This window comes from Prionailurus viverrinus, chromosome A3, assembly GCF_022837055.1.
Source record: "Prionailurus viverrinus isolate Anna chromosome A3, UM_Priviv_1.0, whole genome shotgun sequence".
NCBI classification, from domain to species: Eukaryota; Metazoa; Chordata; class Mammalia; order Carnivora; family Felidae; genus Prionailurus; species Prionailurus viverrinus.
Genome location: NC_062563.1, coordinates 6,837,186 through 6,861,114, shown reverse-complemented (window position 1 = coordinate 6,861,114; position 23,929 = coordinate 6,837,186). Strand labels below are relative to the sequence as shown.

At 48.5% G+C, this 23,929-nt stretch overlaps 1 protein-coding gene across 1 annotated transcript; it reads right to left on the bottom strand.

Annotated features, from left to right (window-relative positions):
• Positions 1–14,284: 14,284 nt before the first annotated feature.
• Positions 14,285–21,141, bottom strand: CBLN4 (cerebellin 4 precursor). The gene is made up of 3 exons (XM_047851799.1): positions 20,851–21,141; positions 17,607–17,723; positions 14,285–15,780 (listed from the first exon to the last, which is right to left on the bottom strand). The coding sequence occupies exons 1-3, from the start codon at positions 21,139–21,141 to the stop codon at positions 15,583–15,585; spliced, it is 606 nt and encodes a 201-aa protein (XP_047707755.1). The 3' UTR covers positions 14,285–15,582.
• Positions 21,142–23,929: the final 2,788 nt, after the last annotated feature.

Sequence of the window (23,929 nt, the reverse complement as noted above, 5' to 3'; positions counted from 1 at the left end):
AACTGTCTCCCCGCCATGCCTTGTACTCCAAGTGCCGCCCAAGGACCAGCGACATCAACCGTCAATTAGCAGATCTTACCCGCAGGGTGGAACCTCAGACTCCACCCTAGACCGACGGGGTAGGAGATGACACATGAAGACGACCCGGAAGGTGACGAGCACCGTTCTCTTAACAGAGAACCTACCCACAGCTGCTAGCACCTGCCTGAGCTCATGGGACACGTGCAGACCTAGTCCTGCTGACTGAGTTTGCCTGAGGTGTGGGGTGAGAAAGGCTGAGGAGGGGAATGGGGGTCTCCGGGTTCTGACCCTATTGGTTAGGAAATGGGAATCTTTCATTTTGGAGAAAAGGCACGGGGTCCTCAGAGGATGAAGGTGACGGAACCACCCAGCTGTGAGGGAGTGTTCCTGGAGCAGTTTCTCCCTCAGCTGCAACCTTGCCGCCCTCACACCTGAACGGAGCATTTCTACCATCACACAGGCCTTGTCGCATTCATCCGTACTCCCCCCACCCCTGCCCCGTCCAGGCCCTTGAAAAGTCAGATACGTAAATAAGCGAATCAATCAAAGAAACCTGAGAAGATTCAAAGCCAGAGAGTTGGCCCAACAGGCCACTTGCATGAGGTGTGGCCACGTGGCCTGTGACCCAAGGCAGGTGAAGGATGACCTAGGAAGTCCTCACTTGGACACAGCATGGAGACAGAGATGCGTGGGGAGCTGCAGGTCAGCCTTCCAAGAGGGATTTTAGTGGGCCGGCTGTACTCTGCCATTTTGATAATCACAGAAATTAGGGGAGGAAATGAGAGGCTTGGTCATCCGGCCCATCGCCTCCTGTTCTGAACGTGTCTCTGGTGCATGTTCGGAACACTTCGGTGGCACTGCCGGTTGACGTGCTTTTTCACGGCTACTGAAAATGGGGGGTCAGTTCACGCTTGCTCCTTTGCTCCCCTCTCCTCCAAAGGTCATAATCTAGATTCTGCTCTGCTCATTTGCAAACTATTTCTTGCAAGCGGAAAGTGTTATTATGAAGAAAAATGTCGTGGGTTTTTCTTCTTGTTGTTGTTTAAACACTGCTTCGCTGGGATCGTCTAGGGCACGCAACAGCAGCAAAATAGGAATCTCAAACGAGTACCCATCAGGTGTTTTCTGCTGCTCATGCTCCATGCCCAACACAGGTCAGTAGGGGGGACTGTGTTTATCACGACTGAAGTCCTGGACTGAGGAAGACAGTTCCACATGTCCTTCTCACGGTCACCAGAGGAAAGAGACAGGAACACAGCACACTGCACATGGGCTTTGAAAGTGTCGTCATGGAAGTGACGCCATCACTTCTGCTCTCATTTCACTGGCATGATGCCTGGCCATATACTCACCATGTGGTCTCCCCACGTGCCTGGAAGGGGGGAGAACCAGAAATATTTTGTGCGGCAAGAGTGATTGCCACAGGGAAGAAATCTACTGCAAATGCTAAATGGCCAACCTCATTCTCAAAGGCCACCTGACAATTAGAACATGACCCCATGAAAGTGGACAAATACCTCTAGCATACCGTCAATCAATGATAGAGAGTCCCTACTACGCCAAGACTTGAAGTGACAAAAGAAACAAAGTCACTCAATGATGGTAGTTACATTCCAAACAGGGAGACTGGCAAAGAAAAAGCACATAAATAAACCATATGGCAACAGTGTTGCAAAACAAATACACAAGACAGGTTGTAGGCGTGCTTGTGTGTGTGTGTGTGTGTGTGTGTGTGTGTGTGTGTGATGGGCCAGGGCATTACTGATCCCCAAGCAGAGTGGAAAAGACATCCACATGGACGGGTGACCTGCTTTGGGATGTTGTACGCCCATGTGGATGAGGAGAGAATTCACACAGGGGAAGCAACCCTATGGCAGGTGTGCAGGTGGGGTGAGGAAGGTTTCCACACTGGTGCCAGGAGGGGAGGCATGAGATGCTGGATCCCCCAGGGAGGAAATGACAGCATCCACGCAGGGGAAGGGACAATGGTAGAAAACGGAGATCAGTTACATTCAGAGGGATGGATCAGCAAGTAAATTAAGAACCACCTGAGCCGGGTTCTTCGCTTTCAGAGAAGTGATGTTCAAATGTAGAACCTCCAATTTCTGAATGAAATCCGTGTGTTGGACACGAATCGGAGATTCTTGGGATACACTCACATCTTTGACAGATGGACAGATGATGGATGGATGGATAGATTTGTGTTTGTGTGTGTGTTCCACACATATTCCCTAGCTTGTCCGTTGAGAATGTTCCGTGGGAACATAGGCACCAGCGGTAAGCACACCCAGCTCCCAGATCTTGGCTTCTAAGTACCAATATCCACGAAAAGGAACCAGAGCCTTGGAGAAAGTGCTGAGGAAGAAAAAGTACAAGAGTCTGCAACATCTTTTTGTGCAAGAACGTGCTCAAAGAATGACAGAAACATGTTCTAAAAGAAAAGAATCTGAAACCAAACTGAAGGAGCTCCCTCTGACCAAACTGAAGATGATTTGAGCATCTAAGTAACTAATGGTAGTAATGGGTTATAACCCAATGAATAAAGTAGGAAACCAGGAGTCCACACAAGTAGAGACTAACAGTTCGGTGCTAAGCGGGATACTTACATGGTCTCAAAGCTCCTCCCCATCAAATCCCTCTTGCTTCCAAAGCAGAAAAAAGCAACTACAGTGGACAAGTCTGGCAGACAGCACCGTAATGTGACAATCAGAACGACATCATCAATGAGAAGAAGAAATTCAATTGTGTGATGCAGGGCAGAAACGCTCCTGGAATAACCCTGGTGAAGATGTGCAACCTGAATCCAATCGTGAGGAAGGATCAGACAAACCCAAAGTGAGGGACACGCGACAAAATAAAGCACTGGCCGGTCGACCTCAAAAGTGTGCAGGCTGCAAAGAGCCAGCCACGGACTCAAGAGACATTCTGGACCAACGGCGTCTGACGGGACATGGTGACAGAATGCAACACAGGCTTTTGACCTGGAACCTCTTGCTATAGAGGACATTATGGGGACCGCTGGTGACACTTGAACAGGATGGCAGTAATGCATCAGTATTAATCTCCTGACTTTTACGGTTCTATGATAGCCACACAGAAGAATTTCCTCATTTGTAAGAAAGAAACACTAACGTGTTTGGGGATAAGGGGGCATACTCTCAAATGGCTCAGGAAAAAGAATTCAGCGCTATATGTACAACTCGTTAAAATTTTTATTGCTTCAACAGAACAAAAAAAAAATTCGAGGTGATACTAAAAAGAAAAGATATTAATGATATATATATTAAGAGAACAAGAAAGTTGCAGAGCTGAATGGTACGGCCCTATTTTTTTTTTTTTTAAATGAATGCATACACAAATGTCTGCGATGTTAACAGTGATCATCTCTGGGCAGTAAGATTAGGTCTAGAATTCTTGTTGCTTCTCTGAACCACCTGAAATTCGCTACCACGAGTAGGTGTTCCCTCTGTGCAAGCTAGTGCTGCAGGAAGCGATGGGCTTGGTTGTTCTCGGTGCTTGTCTGGGTTCTCCCAGCACCTCGATTCTTCAGCAACCGCCTCGCAGAGCTCCTGGCTTCGCACAGGCAGCAGGAGGAGGCCAGAGGGGGAGTCTCCACATCTGGAAGTGCTCCAGGTACCCCCCCCCCCCAGGGGAAGCCCCTGAACGCGTAACCTCACAATTAGTAAAATGCTGCGGGCACCACCAGCATTAGTCCCGGCAGCCCGGAGCGACATTCTTGGCTCCCCTCAGAGCAATTGAAGGCTTGTACACATTGAACAAGAATCTCCAGTGCCTGGGGAGCCAGGAGGTTGGGTGCTCTCTCGGGGCCTCCCTTCAGCCTGTTGCCCACGGCTGAAGGCGGAGAAGTGCTAAGGAGCTCCCCCTCCCCTCCTACCGCTCACCCTGAGAGGCCTGGGGAGAAAGGCATTGGGCTGCTGTCGCCAGACTGCAGCCCCAGCCTTGCACCCTGCTGCCCACACATCACACTCCACCAGCACCAAGAGGCTTCGGCAAGTTTGTAACAATTCCGACCCAAAATGTGGAGCAGATATTTTTATGATTTTTATTTTTTTTAATTTAATATTTTTGAGAGAGAGAGAGAGAGCGCGCGAGCGCATAAGGGGGGGAGGGGCAGAGAGAGAGGGAGACACGGAATCCCAAGCAGGCTCCAGGCTCCGAGCTGTCAGCACCGAGCCCGACCCGGGGCTCGAACCCACAGACTGTGAGAACGTGATCTGAGCGGAGGTTGGATGCTTAACCGAGTGAGCCACCCAGGCGCCCCTATTTTTATGAATTTTAAATAAAAAGATGGGTGAAAGCAGAGCTCTTGTTTGGCACTGAATGATGGCAATATTCGAAAAGTCACTCCAGGGCATCTCTAAAATCTAACAGGTCACTGGAGTCACCTGGAGAAACTGAAAAACGGGACAGATTTGTGGGCTCCAACCCCTATCCCATGGACCCCAATAAATCAGAGATGCTAGTGGGGTCAGCAGGAAGCCCTAGAATAGTTTGCTGGGGTTTTTAGGGGTTTGTTTGGCTGGTTTTGGTTTTTTGTTTTTTCAGGAGGCTCCACGCCCAGCATGGAGCCCAACACGGAGCTCGAACTCACGACACTAATGCCAAGACCTGAACCGAGATCAAGAGGTGGATGTTCAACCCACTGAGCCATCCAGGTGCCCTGACCTTTCTGTTTTTACCCATCACCTGCAGCATCGTCTGAAAATTTGTTAAGCAAACAGGCATTAATTGGATAATTCAGGGAACACGAGGGAAAATGAAGCTGCCATTAAAATTACGGAGAGCAGACTCTTTAGGTTGGGAATTTAAAAAGCAACTTCTCACTTTGAGACTCCCCCATTTGGGGCAAACTTAGTGGCTGCATCTAAAAGACAATGCTTATGTGGATCCTGAGAAACTTAACAGAAACCCATGGGGGAGGGGAAGGAAAAAAAAAAAAAGAGGTTAGAGTGGGAGAGAGCCAAAGCATAAGAGACTCTTAAAAACTGAAAACAAACTGAGGGTTGATGGGGGGTGGGAGGGAGGGGAGGGTGGGTGATGGGTATTGAGGAGGGCACCTTCTGGGATGAGCACTGGGTGTTGTATGGAAACTAATTGGACAATAAATTTCATATATTAAAAATAATAATAATAAAATAAAAGACAATGACTGGGGTGCCTGGGTGGCTCAGTGGGTTAAGCGGCCGACTTCAGCTCAGGTCATGATCTCGCGGTCCATGAGTTCGAGCCCCGCGTCGGGCTCAGTGCTGACAGCTCAGAGTCTGGAGCCTGCTTCAGATTCTGTGTCTCCCTCTCTCTCTGCCCCTCCCTTGCTCACGCTCTGTGCTCTGTCTCTCTCTCAAAGATAAGTAAACATTAAAAAAAATTTTTTTAAGACAATGAGCAATGATTTGTCAGACCTTCTAAATTACAGTCTTAAGAACAATCTTCACATTAGCATCGTGCTTTGTGGTTTGTAAAGCCCCAGGATGTATTTTCATTTAACTACTCAAAAGGTATTAGAGAAACAACTAGCAGCAGAATCCCCTGTGGTGTTGGTCAAAAATGCAGATTTCCAGAGCCCTCCTCACTAAGGCTTAATGAATCAGGAATTTTGAGGGTAGGGGAAGACATCACAATATTTTTAAAAAGAATCCCAAGGGGCTCTTGCAACAAGGTTCAAAAACAACTGAAGGGCATTCTAACCCTCTTACGTAGGCAAGGCAGACAGGACCGGTCACATGCCCAAGGTCACTGCATCCCTCTTTCCAAGAGCTTGCAAAGCCACAGGGAAACATAATTCCTCGTGGATGGGCTGGAGGCAGGTCCCAGAAAACCTTCCTGGCACTCTTCAGCTTCATCAGTAACAGAAATGACAGAAGACCAGACACCTACCAAGGGAGGTAAGGAAGCGGATTCCCTCTAACCCAGCATGAGCCAGACTCTTCTAGAAGTTACGTTCCCCTGGAAAGCCTTTTAGTTGCACCATGGGAACTATTTCTGAAAGCAGGGCTCTCCACAGGGACTAACACTTCATCATTTCTGTTCTGTGAGCCCAGACTCTGGCAGGAGGAAGAGTTACGCATGTGCACATAGTAGGAAGCACAGCGGGAGTCCCAAAGCTCGGAACCAGGTCAGGAAGTCGGAGAGATGGGCGCACAGTCACGTGAATTGTGTCCAGACCGCCCACACACCCAGGCTCGCTCCACGGGCTGGGCACACGCCAGCGGCGGGAGGAGATTTTGACAATGAGAACACACTCCTTCTCTCCTCTTCTCTTCTTTCCCTCCTGCACCTGTCAAGCAGGTTGTTCACTGTTTCCTCACCTCCTTAAGAGAAGTAGGTGGCAGAAAACAAATAGACTGGGGCGCCTGGGTGGCTCTGTCGGTTAAGCCTCCGACTTCAGCTCAGGTCATGATTTCGCGATCCGTGAGTTCGAGCCCCACGTCGGGCTCTGTGCTGACAGCTCAGAGCCTGGAGCCTGCGGCCGATTCTGTGTCTCCCTTTCTCTCTGCCCCTCCCCCATGCACACTCTATCTCTCTCTCAAAAAATAAACATTCTTTTAAGAATTTTAATTAAAAAAAAAAAAAAACAAATAGACCATAAGACTCTGGGCCACCTCAGCCAAATCAACACGGCCCTCGGGCCAAGTAGGCCACTCCCCACCCACAATCCATAAGGCCCTGAACTATTACCCAAATCCACGGCCAATGAGCTGAGCAAGAAAAAAATGAGAAATTTTCTACTAGCCACTCTAAACTGGGGGGAGGGGAGTTCTTGGAGGCAGAAATAAAGTTGAGTTATAGAAGATTTTCAAAGATTTTTGTTTTCCTTGCAAACCTAAATTTATAGATTCGTATTTAACCTGCGACACTTTCAAGGAAGCTGGGCTTGTTGGCTCACAAGAGGAAGGCTGGTTCTGGGTGTCAGTGGGGATTTCCCATGGGCTGCAGCGGACCAGAGACCTGAGTTCCAAACTGACAGGTAAGCAGGGACGGGTACCGGGTCATCTAACCCAGACGCTGTGGTTTGTAGGCCTGATGCCCTGACTTCTCAGAACCAAAGACAGTCTTTAGAAATAAGATATGATGGACAGATTCAGGAAAGAAAGCCGCTTCCTTCTCTCCAGGCTACCACTAACCAGGTACTTTCATGCAAATTCAGTAAAGGACCTCTTCGTTAAAGATATTTTCATGTGTCAGAAGATTGTTGTAATGTGCTTATTTTGTTAGAATAACAGGATAGAAGTGGCACACTCCTGAGATAGTGCAGTGTACAACTCCCACAACTGTACAGGGCACCTCTGTATCATTCTTCATTTTAAGCAAGGTTTGACTCTGAAAGTACATTATGGTGAAAGCAGTAATGAGGTCACCCAGATCATTTCAAAACACACATCGTTAGTGTTTATGGAGCCTAGCACCATGTTCTGATTTCCAGATTGCAGGATTTCCACCCTGAAAATGAAGAAGCATTTATAAAGAGGTTTGGAACTTGTAGGAACAATGAAAGAGCAGATTCTAAGTTTACAGAATGTGGGGCACACAGTAGGTACCCAATACGTATGTGATTGTTTAATCAACTTAAAAAAAAATGGAGGGGCAGTTGGGTGGCTCAGTCGGCTAAGCATCCGACTTCAGCTTAGGTCACGATCTCTTGGCCTGGGAGTTCGAGCCCCACGTTGGCCTCTGTGCTGACAGCTCAGAGCCTGGAACCTGCTTTGGATTCTGTGTCTCCCTCTCTCTCTGCCCCTCCCCCACTCGCTCTGCCCCTCCCCCTCTCACGCTCTCTCTCTCTCTCTCTCTCTCTCCCAAAAATGAATAAATGTTAAAAAAAATTTTTTTTTTTTAAATGGAGGTGTCCAAACTCTGAGAGAAGGTTCTTGCCTTATTTCCTTTCTAACAGACGGGGACTCTCACTCTCAGAAAGTCATGGATGACTTTGTGATTCTTGCCAACTTCAACTCATGACATTGTGCCAATCTCTGACAGTAAAGGAGGACCTGATATTTTTGCCTTTAATCTTTAACAACCAAGTCTGCCAAAGAAAAGAAAATCTTGCAAAACAGGACTTTTTAAATGGCTTTTGGGCTCCACAGTTCCCTGTACAGATGCCTGTAAAATATTGTCTTGTCTTCTTGGGAGAGGGGACACGGGCAAAGTCCTACATCCCCAGAGACAGACCCCAGGCGCTTCTGGTGCTGCGGCTAAATCTTGAAGCCTCCCGTCCTGAGACTCAGTCCTCAGGCAGGGAGATGGATGTGGCTTCCTTCCAAGCTCAGAAACAGCTTCCCTGAATTACTGAAATGTGGGGCGTTCCTCTCCCTGGAGAGAAGTTACCAGACTCCTTCGACAGCACTTTTTCCTTCCAATCAGGCTGGCCAAGAAATGGAAGGGCAGAATCTAGTACACTTTCGGAGCCCGCGGATCACAATGTCACCCTAATGAAGAGAAGCGGGTATCTTTGCCGGTGAGACAGCATCCTTTTACCTGCCGAGAACTGACCTCAGCACTCGGAGAGAAAAAGCAAGAAAAAGAAACAAAACAAAACTTGAACAGAAACCGGAACCACTCCTTTTCACTCAGCTGTCATTCATGTTAGATATCAATGAAATTTTAGCATTCTTTTTTCCTAGCTTTTTATTGAATTGGTTTTTATCCCAGTGTATTAGTTCTTTGACGGAATGCTTCTTATGCCAGTAGTTGTTCCATTTTTTTTTTTTTTTTACGTGGGGGGAGGCATGACACTTTTTCCACTGTGATGTTAACAACGCTAACACTCAAAGGAAAAGCCAAGCTATTTGAGAAGAAACGCTCGTGACTGTTTATTTCTAAATAGCTAAGGAGCTTGGAAGGAAAACAGCTTACAAAGGGAGCTGGGTCCATTTGTGTAGACACAGAAAAGGCTCAAAGCCCCCCAGCCCCATCCTGAACGCTGAATTGTGCAGACTGGCCATCGTTCTTGGCCAAATGGGATAACTGCCCGGTCAAAACAGTGGGCTACAGACTATACCACGACGAAACAAAACAAACCACAACACGACAGCAGTGGGGCGTTCCTCTGTCACCTCTAATCTGCCAGCACAGGGCCCTTCTTTGGGAGTCCCTCAACCTTCCCCAGGAACAGGCACACCGATGCGCTCTAGGGCTTCCTGGAAAGTCACAGGGTCAAACTTTATGTTCTCCAGGAAACCCCAGGGGGAAATAAAGACTTCCTTAGTTCGTATAATGTGTTTCTCATCGTAAATACCACCAATTGGTCCTAAAAGTTGTTAAGGGAGACTTCTGCCCTTGGATGCATTTTCAGTGTACTGAATGGCCTACTAGAAATTACTGTTGTCGTTGAGCCTTCTGAGCACATTCTCCCTCTCTCTCTCTGACACACACACACACACACACACACACACACACACCCTTTACTCAACTGAGCAGTGTCCTCTGAAGTCAAATGCCAACTGTACTCAGATAAAGGCATTGCAATCCTGGAGAAGGCTCACTTCAATTACAACGAAAAGCACGATGTAACTACATCTTTATTTCAGGACAAATGCTCACAAAATGAGGAATGTCACTAAGGATTTCCCGTCTTCACGAGACAGCCACTCTCTGTGGGCGACTTACCTTCGTTTGCACGCGAGGGTCTCCCACATCTTGGCTCCAGGTAAAGTCTTCCTGTAGGTCCTTCCTCTGCGCAAACGGGCAGCAATCCCGGGAGCCTTTGCCCCACCCCAGAACAAGAGTCCCATATTCACCCGCATGAAAGCGTCTGGCGAGCTGCCTTCAGCTCACTGCGTTGTAAGTAGGAGCATGGCAGGAGCGTTTGTCCTTCCGGGTCACTGCAAGGAACTACCCTGTACCCAGGACGCACCGAGGTTAGGGAATCACCTGAGGACTTCGTTCAGCCGCAGCTGCCTGAGGCCCAGCCCACGAGAGTCTGGTGCAGGTGGCCCTGGGGTTTCCTCCAAGATCGAGCTTCATAAACTCTACCTGCGCCTAAAAGCCACGGGGCATGGGCGCCTGGGTGGCGCAGTCGGTTAAGCGTCCGACTTCAGCCAGGTCACGATCTCGCGGTCCGGGAGTTCACGATCTCGCGAGATCTCGAGTGATCTCGCGTGAGTTCGAGCCCCGCGTCGGGCTCTGGGCTGATGGCTCGGAGCCTGGAGCCTGTTTCCGATTCTGTGTCTCCCTCTCTCTCTGCCCCTCCCCCGTTCATGCTCTGTCTCTCTCTGTCCCAAAAATAAATAAACGTTGAAAAAAAAAAATTAAAAAAAAAAAAAAAAGCCACGGGGCAGGGCAAGAAGGACCTTTTTCAAAATGCACATTCCAACTCGGGAGGTCTGGGGTGAGTCTAAACCCCACCTGGGGCTTCTAACAAGCCCCCAGGTGATGTGGATGCCACTGGGCCACAGACCACACTTTGAGTAACAAGGCTTTAAGAAACAGCCGTGGAAGGTCTCACCATTCGGCGTCTGGTACCCGAGCCGGGACCATCAGCATCATCTGAGAGCTTGCTGGAAAGACAGTTTCAGGCCCCACCCCAGACCCACTGTGTCGGAATCGACATTTCTATCAACATTCCCAGATGATTCTTATGTACATTAGTTTGAAAAGCTGACTTAAAAGAACTTCAAGATCAAATTCACAAAGGAGTTGTCTGTGGAGAGGTCGGGGTGGGGAGGGGCAAAAAAAAAAAAAATACATCTTTTTTATTCTAAGGCATGTGAAACCCATATTAAAGGTAGGCCTGCAAAAGACAGGACAGTGAAACCTATTTAATTTTTTTAATGTTTTTTAAAATTTTTTTTCTTTTTTTTTTAACGTTTATTTACCTTTGAGATATATAGAGAGGGAGACACACAGAGTGTGAGTGGGGGAGGGGCAGAGAGGGAGGGAGACACTGAATCCAAAGCAGGTTCCAGACTCGGCACAGGCAGCACAGAGCCTGACGCGGGGCTCGAACCCACAAGCCGCGAGATCGTGACCTGAGCTGAAGTCAGACGCTTAACCGACTGAGCCACCCAAGTGCCCCCAAGAAACCTATTTTAGAAAGCAACTTCTTAAATCCCGCCCCCCCCCCCAAAGAAAACCACTTAGCCCAAGAATTCCACTTAAGCTCCACCTCTCTGAACGTGAACTGTTATCAGATGCTATCACCTTTCTCTTCTGCTCATCACTTTGCCATGGTCACTAGGTCAACCAACTTGAGGACCTTGCTATAACCAGTGGATTACCATTGTTCTGGGGACAGGTGGTTTAAACAGGAAAGGTGGGTTGACAAAGCCAAGTGCTCTCAGACAGAAGGTGAGATGGAACCACGTTTACACCACTGTGGTTCCTTGTGGGGATTCTGCGTCTGATGTTTAGGGAGCTCTGAAAAGGGCAGGTGTCATCACTTCTACAAAGCCAGCACCTACCAAAGCGTGTGACACATTAGAAGGATAACCTCGGGGCACGTGGGTGGCTCAGTTGGTTAAGCGTCCGACTCTGGCTCAGGTCATGATCTCGCGGTTCATGAGTTCGAGCCCCGTGTGGGGCTCTGTGCTGACAGCTCAGAGCCTGGAGCCTGCTTCCGATTCTGTGTCTCCCACTCTCTGTCTCTGCCCCTGCCCCGCTCGCACTGTCTCTTTCTCTCTCCCAAAAGTAAATACACATTAAAATAATTTTTTTAAATAGAAAAAAGAAGGATAATCTCAACATTAGTTGAAGAGATTTATTCCAAGATACAAAGCAGGAACTTGCTAAAAGGGAGAGGCCAAAAGAAAAAACACAGCTATTTTGATTTCCAGAAACCAAAAGGAAAGGGGAAAACAGACTTACTTCAAAAACAGAGAAAGAAAGGAAGAAAGAAAGATTTTAATTACATAATCATGTCCCAACAGAGTCTGTGGTCACGGGGAGTACCCTAAAAGAAGCTGGAATCAGTGAGATCCTACACACTAGCTCTTTATTTCCTCCAGTTTTGTTTTCTTGGGATTCTGTTAGGGAGAAAACGCTGGCTGCAGACAATTGCTTGCGTTTGTCGATCAATAGATCAAGGAACAGTCAAAGGAGATCGGGAGGAACGGTGCTGGCATTGATGAATGTGGACAGGGCCAATGCAAATCCTGTGTTCAATTAGCATTTCTGTGGACCGAGCAATTTCTGAAAACTGTTTTCAAGGCATAGGATGTGCAGGGAAGCACCTGGTGCCATTTCTGGAAGTACCTCTGATGCCTTCAACCCATCCCGCTCGTGCTCAATCTTTGACCCTTCACCATGCCAACAGTGACATCCGCCTTCTGGCCTACTTGCTTCTTGGCTGTGTTAGGGCTTAAAGCGTTAGTAGTAACGGTCAGCCCTTACTTGAGCTTCCTGACAGAGCACCAGGCACTGCACAAGGCTCAGTAAATTCCCACAGCAATGTGTTGTTTACAAATGAAATAACGAAAGCTCGGAGAGGTGAGGAAACTTGCCCAAGGTCACACAGCTGGCAAGTGAAAGCTGTAGAATTCCATCCAAGGTCTGTCCGAAATCTGTGCTCCCCGGACTAAATCATTCTGTCCCTTCTGTTCCCTCACTTCAATCTTACCTTTCCAGCCATGATGTCGGGGTAGCTCTAATTAGCCAGACCCACTTTGGAATAAGAACCTAAGGCTTTCATTCTGACCACATTAATCAGACGTCTGATCTCCCCACTGGGGCTCCTGCCTGTTACAGGTGCCTTCCCACACTTGATGGCCACAGCTTCAGTGCCTTTTTTTTTTTTTAATTTTTTTAATGTTTACTTATTTGTGAGAGAGAGAAAGACTGTGAAAAGCGGGGGAGGGGCGGAGAGAGAGAGAGAGAGAGAGAGCGAGCAAAATCCGAAGCAGACTCCAGGCTCTGAGCTGTTAGCACACAGCCCAATGCGGGGCTCGAACCCATGAACCGCAAGATCGTGACCTCAGCTGAAGTGGGATGCTTAACCAACTGAGCCACCCAGGTGCCCCTGTGTGCCTTTTTATATTAATTTTTTCTGGGAGGTTTTGAATGGATTTTGCATTCCAAAATATCTACACTGGAGCTTAGGAATTACAGTCAAGCCCTTTGCCGATGTTCTTTTCTGTTCAGAAAACTCAAGAAAAATCAGAGCAAGCCCCAAAGGATGGCCACAAGCATGTTGATAAAGACACTTATACGTTGGTCTATTTTGTTTAAGCATCACCTTTTCTCTGGTCCATCACAGGCGTCTATTACTAATGCAAATACCCTTGAGCCATTTTGCCAAAACAATGACTAATAGCATATTTATTCAAGTATAAACCAGTCCGTTGCAAGGTATAGACGCAAGCCCTGAATACAGAGAGCCAGGGGGAAGGTTATGTTAGAGCAGGTGTATTTCAGAGGATGCCACACGTCCCCAGATGGAAGTCCCCTGTGCAGTATTGTTTTCTTACACAGCACAGTCACAAAGGAGGAAAGCTTCTGACTGGAGGCCAGCTGAAGAGTAACTTGCCAAGCAAAACACTGAGGATCCAATGCCAACATCTCCAGTTAATTCTTCTTGAGGAAGGAGGAGAGTCTCCCTGGGATGAATGAATATTTTGACTTGGTGATTAATCACAATTATGCTGGAAAACCTGCCCGTGTGTTTTCTCTCACAGGGTCCTCGAGCACCTTCCTCGCTGCCACCGTCTACAAAAGGGGCCCTTTTAATTGCTTTAATTGAGAAAAGACCAGGAAATGGAGCCAGAGCTCCAGATGAGACATCTATAATAATAGTCCCTCCGCAAAAGACACCGTAATATTCCATCTGTCTCTTAGTGTTGTGAAGGGGGCGGAACTTTCCCCCAAGTCTTCCCGTTGAGTGGTCTTCAGCCTCCTCACCACGCACTCACTCACTGAGCACTCTGACGAGATTTTAGCAAATTTTCTCAACTTGACTACCTAACGGTAAGTCCATTCCGAAAGAAGAGTTTACTAAGTCCATCGATTCTCTTTTGGCAGGCTGACAACTCCTGGATTTGAATGGATTAAACCCAGGAAAGATTTCCTATGCCAATTCAGAGGACACTCCCCCCAGATTCAGAAAGCTTTTCTTAAAAACTCCCAGAAAAGGGGCGCCTGGGTGGCTCAGTCAGTTAAGCGTCCGACTTCGGCTCAGGTCATGATCTCATGGTCCGTGAGTTCGAGCCCCACGTCGGGCTCTGTGCTGACAGCTCGGAGCCTGCAGCCTGCTTCGGATTCTGTGTCTCCCTCTCTCTGCCCCTCCCCTCCTCATGCTTTGTGTCTCTCTGTCTCTCAATAATAAATAAATGTTAAAATTAAAAAAAAAAAAAAAAAACAACACAAAAAACTCCCAGAAAAAGAAATGATAGGGGGGAAGGAAAGAAGGGTTGGTGAGAAAGAGGAAGTAAACCACATAGAATACATATTTCCCGAGCCAAAAGGACAAAACAATTCGGCTAACGTATATTAACCTTTATTCTATGACAGAGACATAAGTAATTTTGTGAGTTCATATGACCTGTACAAAAGACAAAATAAGATATTGCACTAAGTTTAGATATGGGATATTTGGATGTAATATTAGCTAAACAGATAAATATATACAATTTAAGGAATTAAGGCAAAACCAGATGATACTTCCAAACACAACAGAAGGCTTGAAAAATAGGTATAATTAAAAACAGGGGCATCCCATCTCCAGTTAATAAAGTGGTCAGGTCTAAGGGAAAAAAATCCCTCAGGTTTTTAATAAAGTGGCTGTTATCAATCATGGTAATGCAAGCTGAGCAAGAAAGTATAAGATTTCCCAGGGAGGAGGGCGATCTGGTGGAGGTTCTGGGGGCTGAGCACTTAGAACTCGGGGAAGCAACTTTTTTCCTTGTCAGATTTATGATCTATTCTTCCTATTAGAAAATATAATTTGGAAAATATGACTCTTTCACATATATAATTAAAATACAACTATGAAGCATTCTTTTTTGTTAAGGGAAGTCATGTTGGTGATCTCACAGGGTAAATTTGCGGGCAAGCCATTCGTTACCCTATTGGTAGAGAAGACACAAAGCCAGTCACTGAAAAAAGCAATTCCCAGTTACCTTAAGAGAACAAAAGAGACGAGTTCCAAAGGAATAAAAACAAGTGTAATCAATATATCAACACAGCATACAATTCTTTGGCAGTATCATACTAACCGTTGATTGCAGTCAGAACTTGAGAGTTTTCTAATTCTTAAGACCCGGTCGCCAGTCTTTTAGAAACAAAGAAAGAAAACGCCACATCTGCAACGAATTCAGTGATTCCAGGAAATTAAATTCAGAATGAACCTTGCAGACAGCTTTTAAACTGTTAACACTTGAGCACAGATAGGTATTGTCTGCCGTGAGTCCCCATCCAAGTATACTGAAACACACACACACACAAATCATCTGCGAGACTGTGTATCAGTTCGGACAGGCCTAGGATCCTTAAAGAGAATCCATATTCACCCATGAGAAACCAATAAAAGACGTCAATCCGATGATGAGGAAATGATCTTCCAACAACTCAGGGGTGGGCCACCCCTCCCCTGGATCAACATCGCGGAGAGATCAAATCCTATAGGGGAAACACCAGAAAGCCAGAGAACGTGGAATACTGCCAGCCTCCAACCAAGTTACCTTTCTCCAGTTTTAGGTAAACTTTATCCTCCTTATCCAGGTAGAGGAGCACCCCATTAGTGGCAGCTTCGCGGGTAACATCTTTGTCCCCAGCAAAGGCAGATATTACCGGCTTTCCATTCAACATCAGGTTAACCTACGAGAAGAAAAAAAAAAAAACCAAATCACTGAAAACATCTGCTGGGGGCTAATGAAAAATGCCTAAGAGGAAAGACCTGGTAAAATAGCTGATGTTCAGTAAATTCATCCTGGCTGTGGCGGCTATGCACTTAGTAGGTCCACTGAGCTGATTTTTTTTTTTTAATTAAAATAACTTTTAACTTCTCCCATAGAAATTTCCTGAGATGCCTACAAAAGGATACCACCCATGGAGAGCGGCCTAGCCTCGCGGAAACTGGCCTCCCTTCAACACATAACTTAAGCTTGTGGTCTTATTTACTTGTCATATTTGATAAGAACCTTCCGGTAACGAAGCAAGCCTGAGGCTTCCCAGTATATTAGTAAAAAGAAGCCCAGTGTCCTTGGCTCTGATGAACCCAGATACAGCAAGATTCTATCAGCTTCCTTTCAAGTTACTAGTCAGCTGCAACAGGGACAGTGCCACAGTTCATTTAACATTATGGAATGTGTGTGTGTGTGTGGGGGGGGGGGGGCTCTTTTTCTGTTTGCCCTGATAATGTGTATTAAAAAATCGTGATCGGGCAGCCCGAGTAGCTCAGCTGGCTAAGCGTCTGACTCTTGATTTCGGCTCAGGTCATGATCTCACAGTTCTTGAGTTCAAGCCCACGTTGGGCTCTGTGCTGACAACAGCGAGCCTGCTTGGGATTCTCTCCCTCCCTCTCTCTGCCCCTCTCCTGCTCGCTCTCACTCTCTCTCTCAAAATAAATAAATAAACGTAAAAACGATAGTGATCACCACTACCACTGAAGATTTTAATGATGGGTAATTAGCAAAGAATCAATAATTCATAAACTCATCATTATTATCAAATAATAAACTCAAAATGTGTTCACTTTTCTCCCCACTACAATTTTTATTATGCTGTGTTAAATATTACATACATTTCTAAATATTGGGGCTTGGGAAAAGCTTTTCCACGCTAGTAAATTTGTTTACTAAATATTCGTTCCTTTTGTGTTAAAAAAAAAAAAAGCACTTTAATTAAATCTGTGGATGATAAATCCATTCACTAGGATATGTAAAAGTGGGAGAAGAATTTGTAATCTATCATTCACCTGGCGACAGTATACAACACAAACATTGAATGTATGATAAAAAGAATACTAGAATTCCACACACATGCATCGGTGCCATTGGGTGTTAGTATATTTGGGTATCATAGGCTAGGCTTTGAGTGTAAGGTCAAGCCCATATCCCGAGAAAGCACAACACAAAATATGTTGCTCACTGTGGAAGTGAAATCTGTAACAACTTCCTAGCATCAGAGTAACTGAGGATAAACTCTTTAAAACATACGCAGAGAACACCCTTTGTAAAAAGTATATTGAGTAGTTTGCTGCTTCACAGATTTGTTTTCAATGGTTAACTGTATCTCACGCAGTTTAACAATAAAAGCGAATTTGTTTCATGTAATAGATACTTGTAAAGCTCTGCTAGTCTTACAACTTTCTTCAGATTCATTTTTGCATATGGGTTAACTGAAGTCGGGATCTCAGAAAGTGATCTGTGTCACTGAGTTTTTACTAAGCCACGTTTTTTAAATGGTTGCTTCTTAGGACGGTAATAAATTCAATTGTTTATTTTTCTATATGTTTCTTGTCATAGCCTTAATGGATGCTATAAAGAAGAAAACTGGAAATTAACTGTTTTGAAAATAAACTATAAAGATGGTTGTTTATTTTTACAATGAAAACACATCTTGAGATAAACGCTTAAATACATAACCGCTGCCAATAAACACTGTTGCTTGGGGGAAGAGAGGGAACAGGTCAAAACACATACCTGGATTGTTTGGCTCTGGTAGACTTTAATTACATGAAAGCTGAAACTGTAAATTCCTTTTCTTGGTGCTACAAAGACAGACTCCAGGGTGAAAAAATTACCCACATTTACTAGGATCTACAAATAAAAAATAATGAAGAACAGTAAATTATTACAATATTCTCTTCTGTAACTAAGACAAGCTTCCTCCCTTCCTTCCTCCCTCCCTTTCTCTCTCCCTCTTCCTCTCTCTCTCTCTCTCTCTCTCCTTCTTTATTTCTTTCACAAGTAGCTTAAGAAACCATACAGAATAAAACACCGTGTTCTACTTCTTTCCTCTTTAGTGACTTGGAAAATAGATTTGTGTAATGGAAAGTTCTTCTGTCTTTTAAATGGTAGAGGAAAAAAAAAAAAAAGAAAAAGTAACTGCTTTGCATTCATGCCTCAATTTCCAGCGAGGCCTGATGGCTCTGGAAACATCTAGATAACATGTGAGGGCTTATAAATATTAGCTTTACCTTGAGAGTCAGAGAAAAGGCATCTGCCCTGTATTTATATTCCCATCCTCTACAAGCCTTTGCAATGTCCAGAGATGACGTTTTCAAGACAGCCAATCGGCATCCATGGGCTCTCTGCAGTCATTCCTGGACACATCACACAGAGGCCTGGGCACTCCCTCCACCATGTGACATAATCCATGATACTGAGTAGTGCACAGACTGATCTGAATGCCTGGCCCTCCCCTGAGCCTCTGCCAAACCTCTCCCAAGATCCATGGCCATTTTTTCATTGCTGTGCCATCTAGGCCTTAATTACAATATTTTGGCAATGACTCAGCCTTTGCAGGCTGCCAAAAAGTGGAGCATGAATAAAGACAGGCTGTGAAATACGTGGCCTTCTTCTGTTCCTGCCAGTGTTATCCATTATCCTCTTATCAATCACCTGGTCTCTGCTTAAACTTCAAGGGTCAAAAATGAAAAGTAACATAAGGCACTATTTCCGAAGAAAGCAACAATGCGCTTTGTATTTATTCCAAGACATGCAGCCTGTTTCTACCGGTTATGAAATTAACTCTGAATCTCAAGAAGTGACCTCTTTACACCAAATTTGCAAATGTCACATAAGGAAGTCCCTTCCTGTGGGAAAGCGAGTGGGAATGTTTGGGGCTGGGAAGTCGTAAAATACCTGCAGTTTAATCTAATTCTCTCCAAGAAATAAATCTATAACTGGCATCCCCCAAAATCAGACGTCCCTACAAAGAGACACTTCTACTGTATCAGTGGCCACCAACAATGCTATATTCCTGCCAATATTAAGCCTTCTGCATAACTCCCTAAAAATATACTATCCCCTCTAAGCAATGCACCAGAATATAGTAACAGGTCAAGCAGATGCGCCAGGCTCAACCCTTGGCTTAAAACACATGTATGTGTGTAATTTTATTCTGAGATTTCACTTTCTTCCAAGTAACCATCAGATTTCTTCCTCTGACCTGACGATCAATGAGCTTTCAATAACCAATCGCCACTGTGCCACACTCCCCAACAGAGATGTTGCAAAGATTTTTTTCAAGCACATTGAAAATAATTTGAGGTACTTAGTGGGGACTTCCTGAATCAGATACAAGTAGCATAATTCATTAGCAGTAATGGAAGTGGCTGATTAGTGTTGACTACACATAAGGCTGGATGTTGACTCTACGTTGTAATTAGAGCATCCAGGCACATAGAGATCCATAACTAAATGTGTCTTGTGGTCTCTACGATGCATGGCTCTCCAAAAAGAAGAACAAACCATTCTCCTCTTCTAATTGACGGAAAGGTCACGGAAAAGAATGCACCGTTCAGCGTATCATACGGTACCCTGTCCGCAATCGTCCAACATTTAATTAAATGCACTGAAATATAACCCAGGGCTGTGCTAGACTTTATTTCCATCAAGATGGAAAATACTGCACCAAAACCCCAAAGGGACTGCTTAATTCTTTAAAAAATTATAGCTATCTGAGAGTAAGCCCCAGAGAAGCATTCTCTGTCTGGCCAGCTGGAGAGTGCATTACTTAGGAACAATTAAGTAAGGAATGGAAATGTCACCTCATCCCTTCCCAGACGCATGTTGCAGCATCATTTAACCTGTGCTCCTACACATGTGACTTCGCATACAACTGTGAACTACACAAGTGCCTCTGGAACTAAAAAGACTCTGGGTGCTGTTAGGGTTGAAATTACAACCCCGGAGTCAGTTTTCAGTTTTAGGATTCCTTGCGGAACCTAGGCTGATACCCGGGGGGGGGGGGGGGGGGGGGGGGGGGGGGGTGGTGGGGGGGGGGGGGTGGTTTCTCATCAGCCAAACCCCAGAGCTCCCGGTGGCTAAACAGAAGCCACAGATTTCATCAGTTCCTCCCCACCTCCTGCCCTCAACCCCACAGTCTGTCTTTCCCTGGGAATTTGCAATTCTCAGAAAGGACAGGAGCAGAGGCAGGAGCGGCGGTTTCCCAGCGCTTCCCAATGGGAGCTCCCCGCAGCCGCCCTTCCTTCCTCTCCTTGCCTCCACAACTTTTCTCCAAGTACCACAGGAAGGCTTTTGGCTGCAGAGGCGCCTGCAACGTGTGTGTGTGGGGGGGGGGGGGGGGGATCCTGCCCACAGAAAGGTGGGCGAAATCTGACCCACGCATTGCTGCCCACCCTCTCCGGCCACGTGCGAGATCCCTGCAGAGAATGTGGACCCGCGAAGCTCTCTTTGGGGAGAAGCTTCTTTAGCTGCGGGGAAACCAATCGTTCATCCGGAGACCGCGAGGGTACCGCGGGAACGGCCTCGGCGGCACCTGCAGAGGAGTCTGAGCGGGGGTCGGGGGGGTGGGGGTGGGGGGGGGCGGCAGGCTCTGGCCAAGAGATTGCGAGGTCCGGGGACCAGGCTCCCGCCGGCTCCTATGGACCTGTTGCTGTGAAAACTCGTCCTGAGCTCTGTCTCTCCTTGCTGGGCTCAGCGCTCCCAGCCTCTCTCCCGCTGTCCCAGCCGCCTCCTCCAGAGGCCAGGAGGGAATGCGGGGCGGGGGCGGTGGTGGGAGAGACAGAAGTTTCAGACCCAGGCGCATTTGGAGAGCCGAGTGCCGAAATGATCTCCCACATCCCAGTCAGATCAACTTGAGCCTGAGCAGGCAGCCCCCGGTCCGGGCTGCCGGGAGCTCGCCCCCCGCCCCGCCCCGCCCCGTCCTCCGCCACCATGCAAACACACACCCGGCACCCTGCCTCCCTCGGGGTCTGACCTGATCGAAGTAAATGATGCGCGTCTTGTTGCTCATCTCGGACGGCTCATGGTTGGTGCTCCGCACCGCCGAGAAGGCGACCTTGGAGTTGGCCGCCCGGACCGAGATCCCCAGAGGCGAGGAAGAGGAGCCCTTGGAGTCCGTGGCCGGGTTCGAGTCGCACACCACCAGACACTTGCCCTCCAGCACGATAGGCTCCGTGTCGTTCTGCGCCCAGACGGGCAGCCCCGGCAGGGTGAGGGCAAGCAGCACGGCCGGCACCACGGACAGCGCCCGGCGCCCGGAGCCCATGGTGAGCCGCGTGAGCCCGCCGCAGCCCGCCGGCGCCTCTGCTCGCGCGCTTCGCCTCCTACCCCGGGACCCCGGCGCTCGGGAAGACGCCCGCGGCTAGACCGACAGCGCTGCAGGGACGGCGGCGGCGGCGGCGCGCACACTTCCCCCAATTCTGTGGTCTGAAGTCAAAGTCTCCGCTCGCGCTCTCTCGCCGGCTCTGTTACCTTTGTCCTTTAAGGAGCTCATGCAGAACCCCCTACTCCTCCGCCCAAGAATCAGCCCTACCTGGGGCCCCCGCACCCACCCTGGCTCCTGGACATCTGAAAGTCACCAGCCCCCCACACTCACACCTCAAGGAGGAAAACGGGAATAAATTCTCACCCCAAACCCAAGCACCCCCAGGTGGACGGCGGAGCAGGAAAAACAAAGGAGGCTTGTCCAAAACAACGCGAAACAAAACAAAAGCCTCGGGGGTTGGTGGGCGCCGAGCGATGCGGATGTCGGTCCTGGACGCGTCGGGCTTGCGGCACGGACGAATTACACAGGCAGAAGGTGTTTCCCGGACTGAGAAGAACGCGAGACTGCGATCATGACCCGGACCCTAGCGACTCCCACTTTCGCCTGGTCAAAAATTCCCCGCACCTCGGCGCCTCTCGGACGTCGGCAGGTAGGCGGCAGCCAGCGGGGTCCCGGGCACGGAGAGCACAAATTCGCGGGATCAGCTCCAGGGCGCAGGGCGGCTCGGCGGCGGGGTCCTCTCCCAGCCGCTGCCGCGCGCCCGGAGTCCCTGCGCACAACTTTGTCTGTCCTCGCGCAGCCGGGAGGGCGCCAGGCGGGCACACGCGCGCTATTTATAGGAGCGCGGCGTCCGGCCGGGTCGGCCTCCAGCTCACCCCGCGGGCTCCCGGGAAAGGGGGAGAAGGGGGCGGGTGACCCCAGCGAACGGCTCTCGCCCGGCGCCGAACGCACCCCGGAGCAAGCACGGCGCACGCCGCCGCTGTCTGCCAAGGTCCGAGGCCGCCCAGCCGGGGGAGCGCGCGGCGCGGAGAGTGTGTGCCCGGAGAGAGGCGCGCACAGCCCCGCGCTCGCCCGGCTCCGCGCCTGCTCGCCCCTCCTCGGTCTGGGCGGGCGGAGGGGGCTGCGGCTCTCCTCGCCCCTCCCCGGCGCGGCACTCCGCCGCCGAGCGCTCTCCGAGCCGAGCGCGGGGCTGCCAGCCCGGGGTGCGGAGCCGGGTGCGCGGCGGCGCGCTGCCGGGGACCCGGGGACCCGCCGGCGTCCCGACCGCGGCTGGCCCAGAGCCGGCCCCAATGCGCCCTGGCGCCGGGCGAGCCCTGGGGAGCCTCGGGGCGGACCCAAGCTGGGGGGCGGGAAGGGGGGGGAGACTGGGGGCGCCAGGAGGAGGTGCTGGATGCCTTCGGCTCCGGGAAGAGGAGCCTTAGAAGCTGTAGGGGCGCGCGCCTTCCCGCCCACCCCGCGAATCCACCCCAGGCCAGGCCAGAGAAAGAGTGTGAGAGAGTTAACAAGGGAAGAGTAAGTCCTCCGAAACCGGATCCCCACAAAAAGGCCAACTCCACTGCTGAGAACACAGCACCTTTCTCCCCTCCAGATGCGCCGCCCTCCCTCCTGGGCCACCCCACTGCCATCTTGGCCTCTGATTGGCAAGATTTATCTTTCCGCAGCCACCACTGGGAAGGAAGGGCTTGTCTTGGTCTGGCTGTGAGAACTTGGCCAAGTCACTTACCCTATCTGAGAGGGCAGGACTCCACTAGGTAAGGTCCTGTGCTGTTTGTTAGTATGAATCTAAGCTCCAACCTAAAAGGCCTTCTGAAGAATGGCACCACTTCCCCAAGCACTGATGTCCACCCTAAGCCTGGCATGGCTTTCCACATAAACCCTTGCTACACTGGGTGAATCTCTTCAGGTTCTTAGCACAGTGGGCTGGGGTAGCAGCTGCAATGTCCTCTCATTTGATGCTGTCTTTTGAGAGCAGAGGCAGGATCCAATTTCTGGCTCCTCTTTCTCTCCTGTAGGGACAGGCACCGCGCCTTCCTTTTCCAGGATATCTGCTTAGGAACTGGGACTTGGGTTGTTCAATTCCAGGCTGGAAAGGGTTTGAGAAGAAAAGGTCCGTTGGTGACAGAATTGTTAAATCCTCAATAAGCTATGTTCCCCACCAACCCCAATATCCTCTCTGTGTCTTTTGCTTCTCTGGGCATCTTCCTTCCTGCAAGAACTCAGATTGAAAGAAACTTTTTCCCTCCTACCTCTTTTCCTCGCCACGAGTATTTATTCACAGCCACCAGATCCAGCAGATTGACCATAGCAGGGACTCAGTTGATTACGGAATGACTAGATGCTTCCAAATAGAATGTGATTCTTCTTCATTCACCTAATAGTATAAACTGGTATAAAGGAATCTCTCTCGGTAAAATTCAAAGTCAAAGCCTCCTAGGTAACTGGAGATGAAAATCTTGGTTCCCTATAAAAGACATCCCACTATTCAGGATGTTGTAAAGATGAGGAACACTGCATTTTCTGTTGACTCCTACTAGGAGAAATGAAATGACATTGTGAATCATAGGTCCTGTCTCCTTTCCCACCACAGCGGACTGAACAAGGGTAGCCTGTGGGTTCTACTGCTGTGGATCCATTTTATACCAGAAGCCCATGACTTGTACATCCTGACTGAGCACATGAGTTGGGGCTACCAAACTTTCTCTTTTTGGGATCTGAATGAGACGCTGAGATGGCTTCCAGTAAGCACTGGGTCCTGCAGAGGAGAGGTCTGTAATCTCCTGAACTGGCC

Bases quoted from the DNA above. Each gene is read 5' to 3' on its own strand.
- CBLN4 (XM_047851799.1), bottom strand. From the start codon at position 21,141: ATGGGCTCCGGGCGCCGGGCGCTGTCCGTGGTGCCGGCCGTGCTGCTT. The intron at 17,724-20,850 runs GTCAGACCCCGA...TTTTATTTGTAG, and splicing joins GCATCATTTACTTCGATCAG to ATCCTAGTAAATGTGGGTAA. The intron at 15,781-17,606 runs GTATGTGTTTTG...TTCTTCTCGTAG, and splicing joins ACCAGAGCCAAACAATCCAG to GTTAACCTGATGTTGAATGG.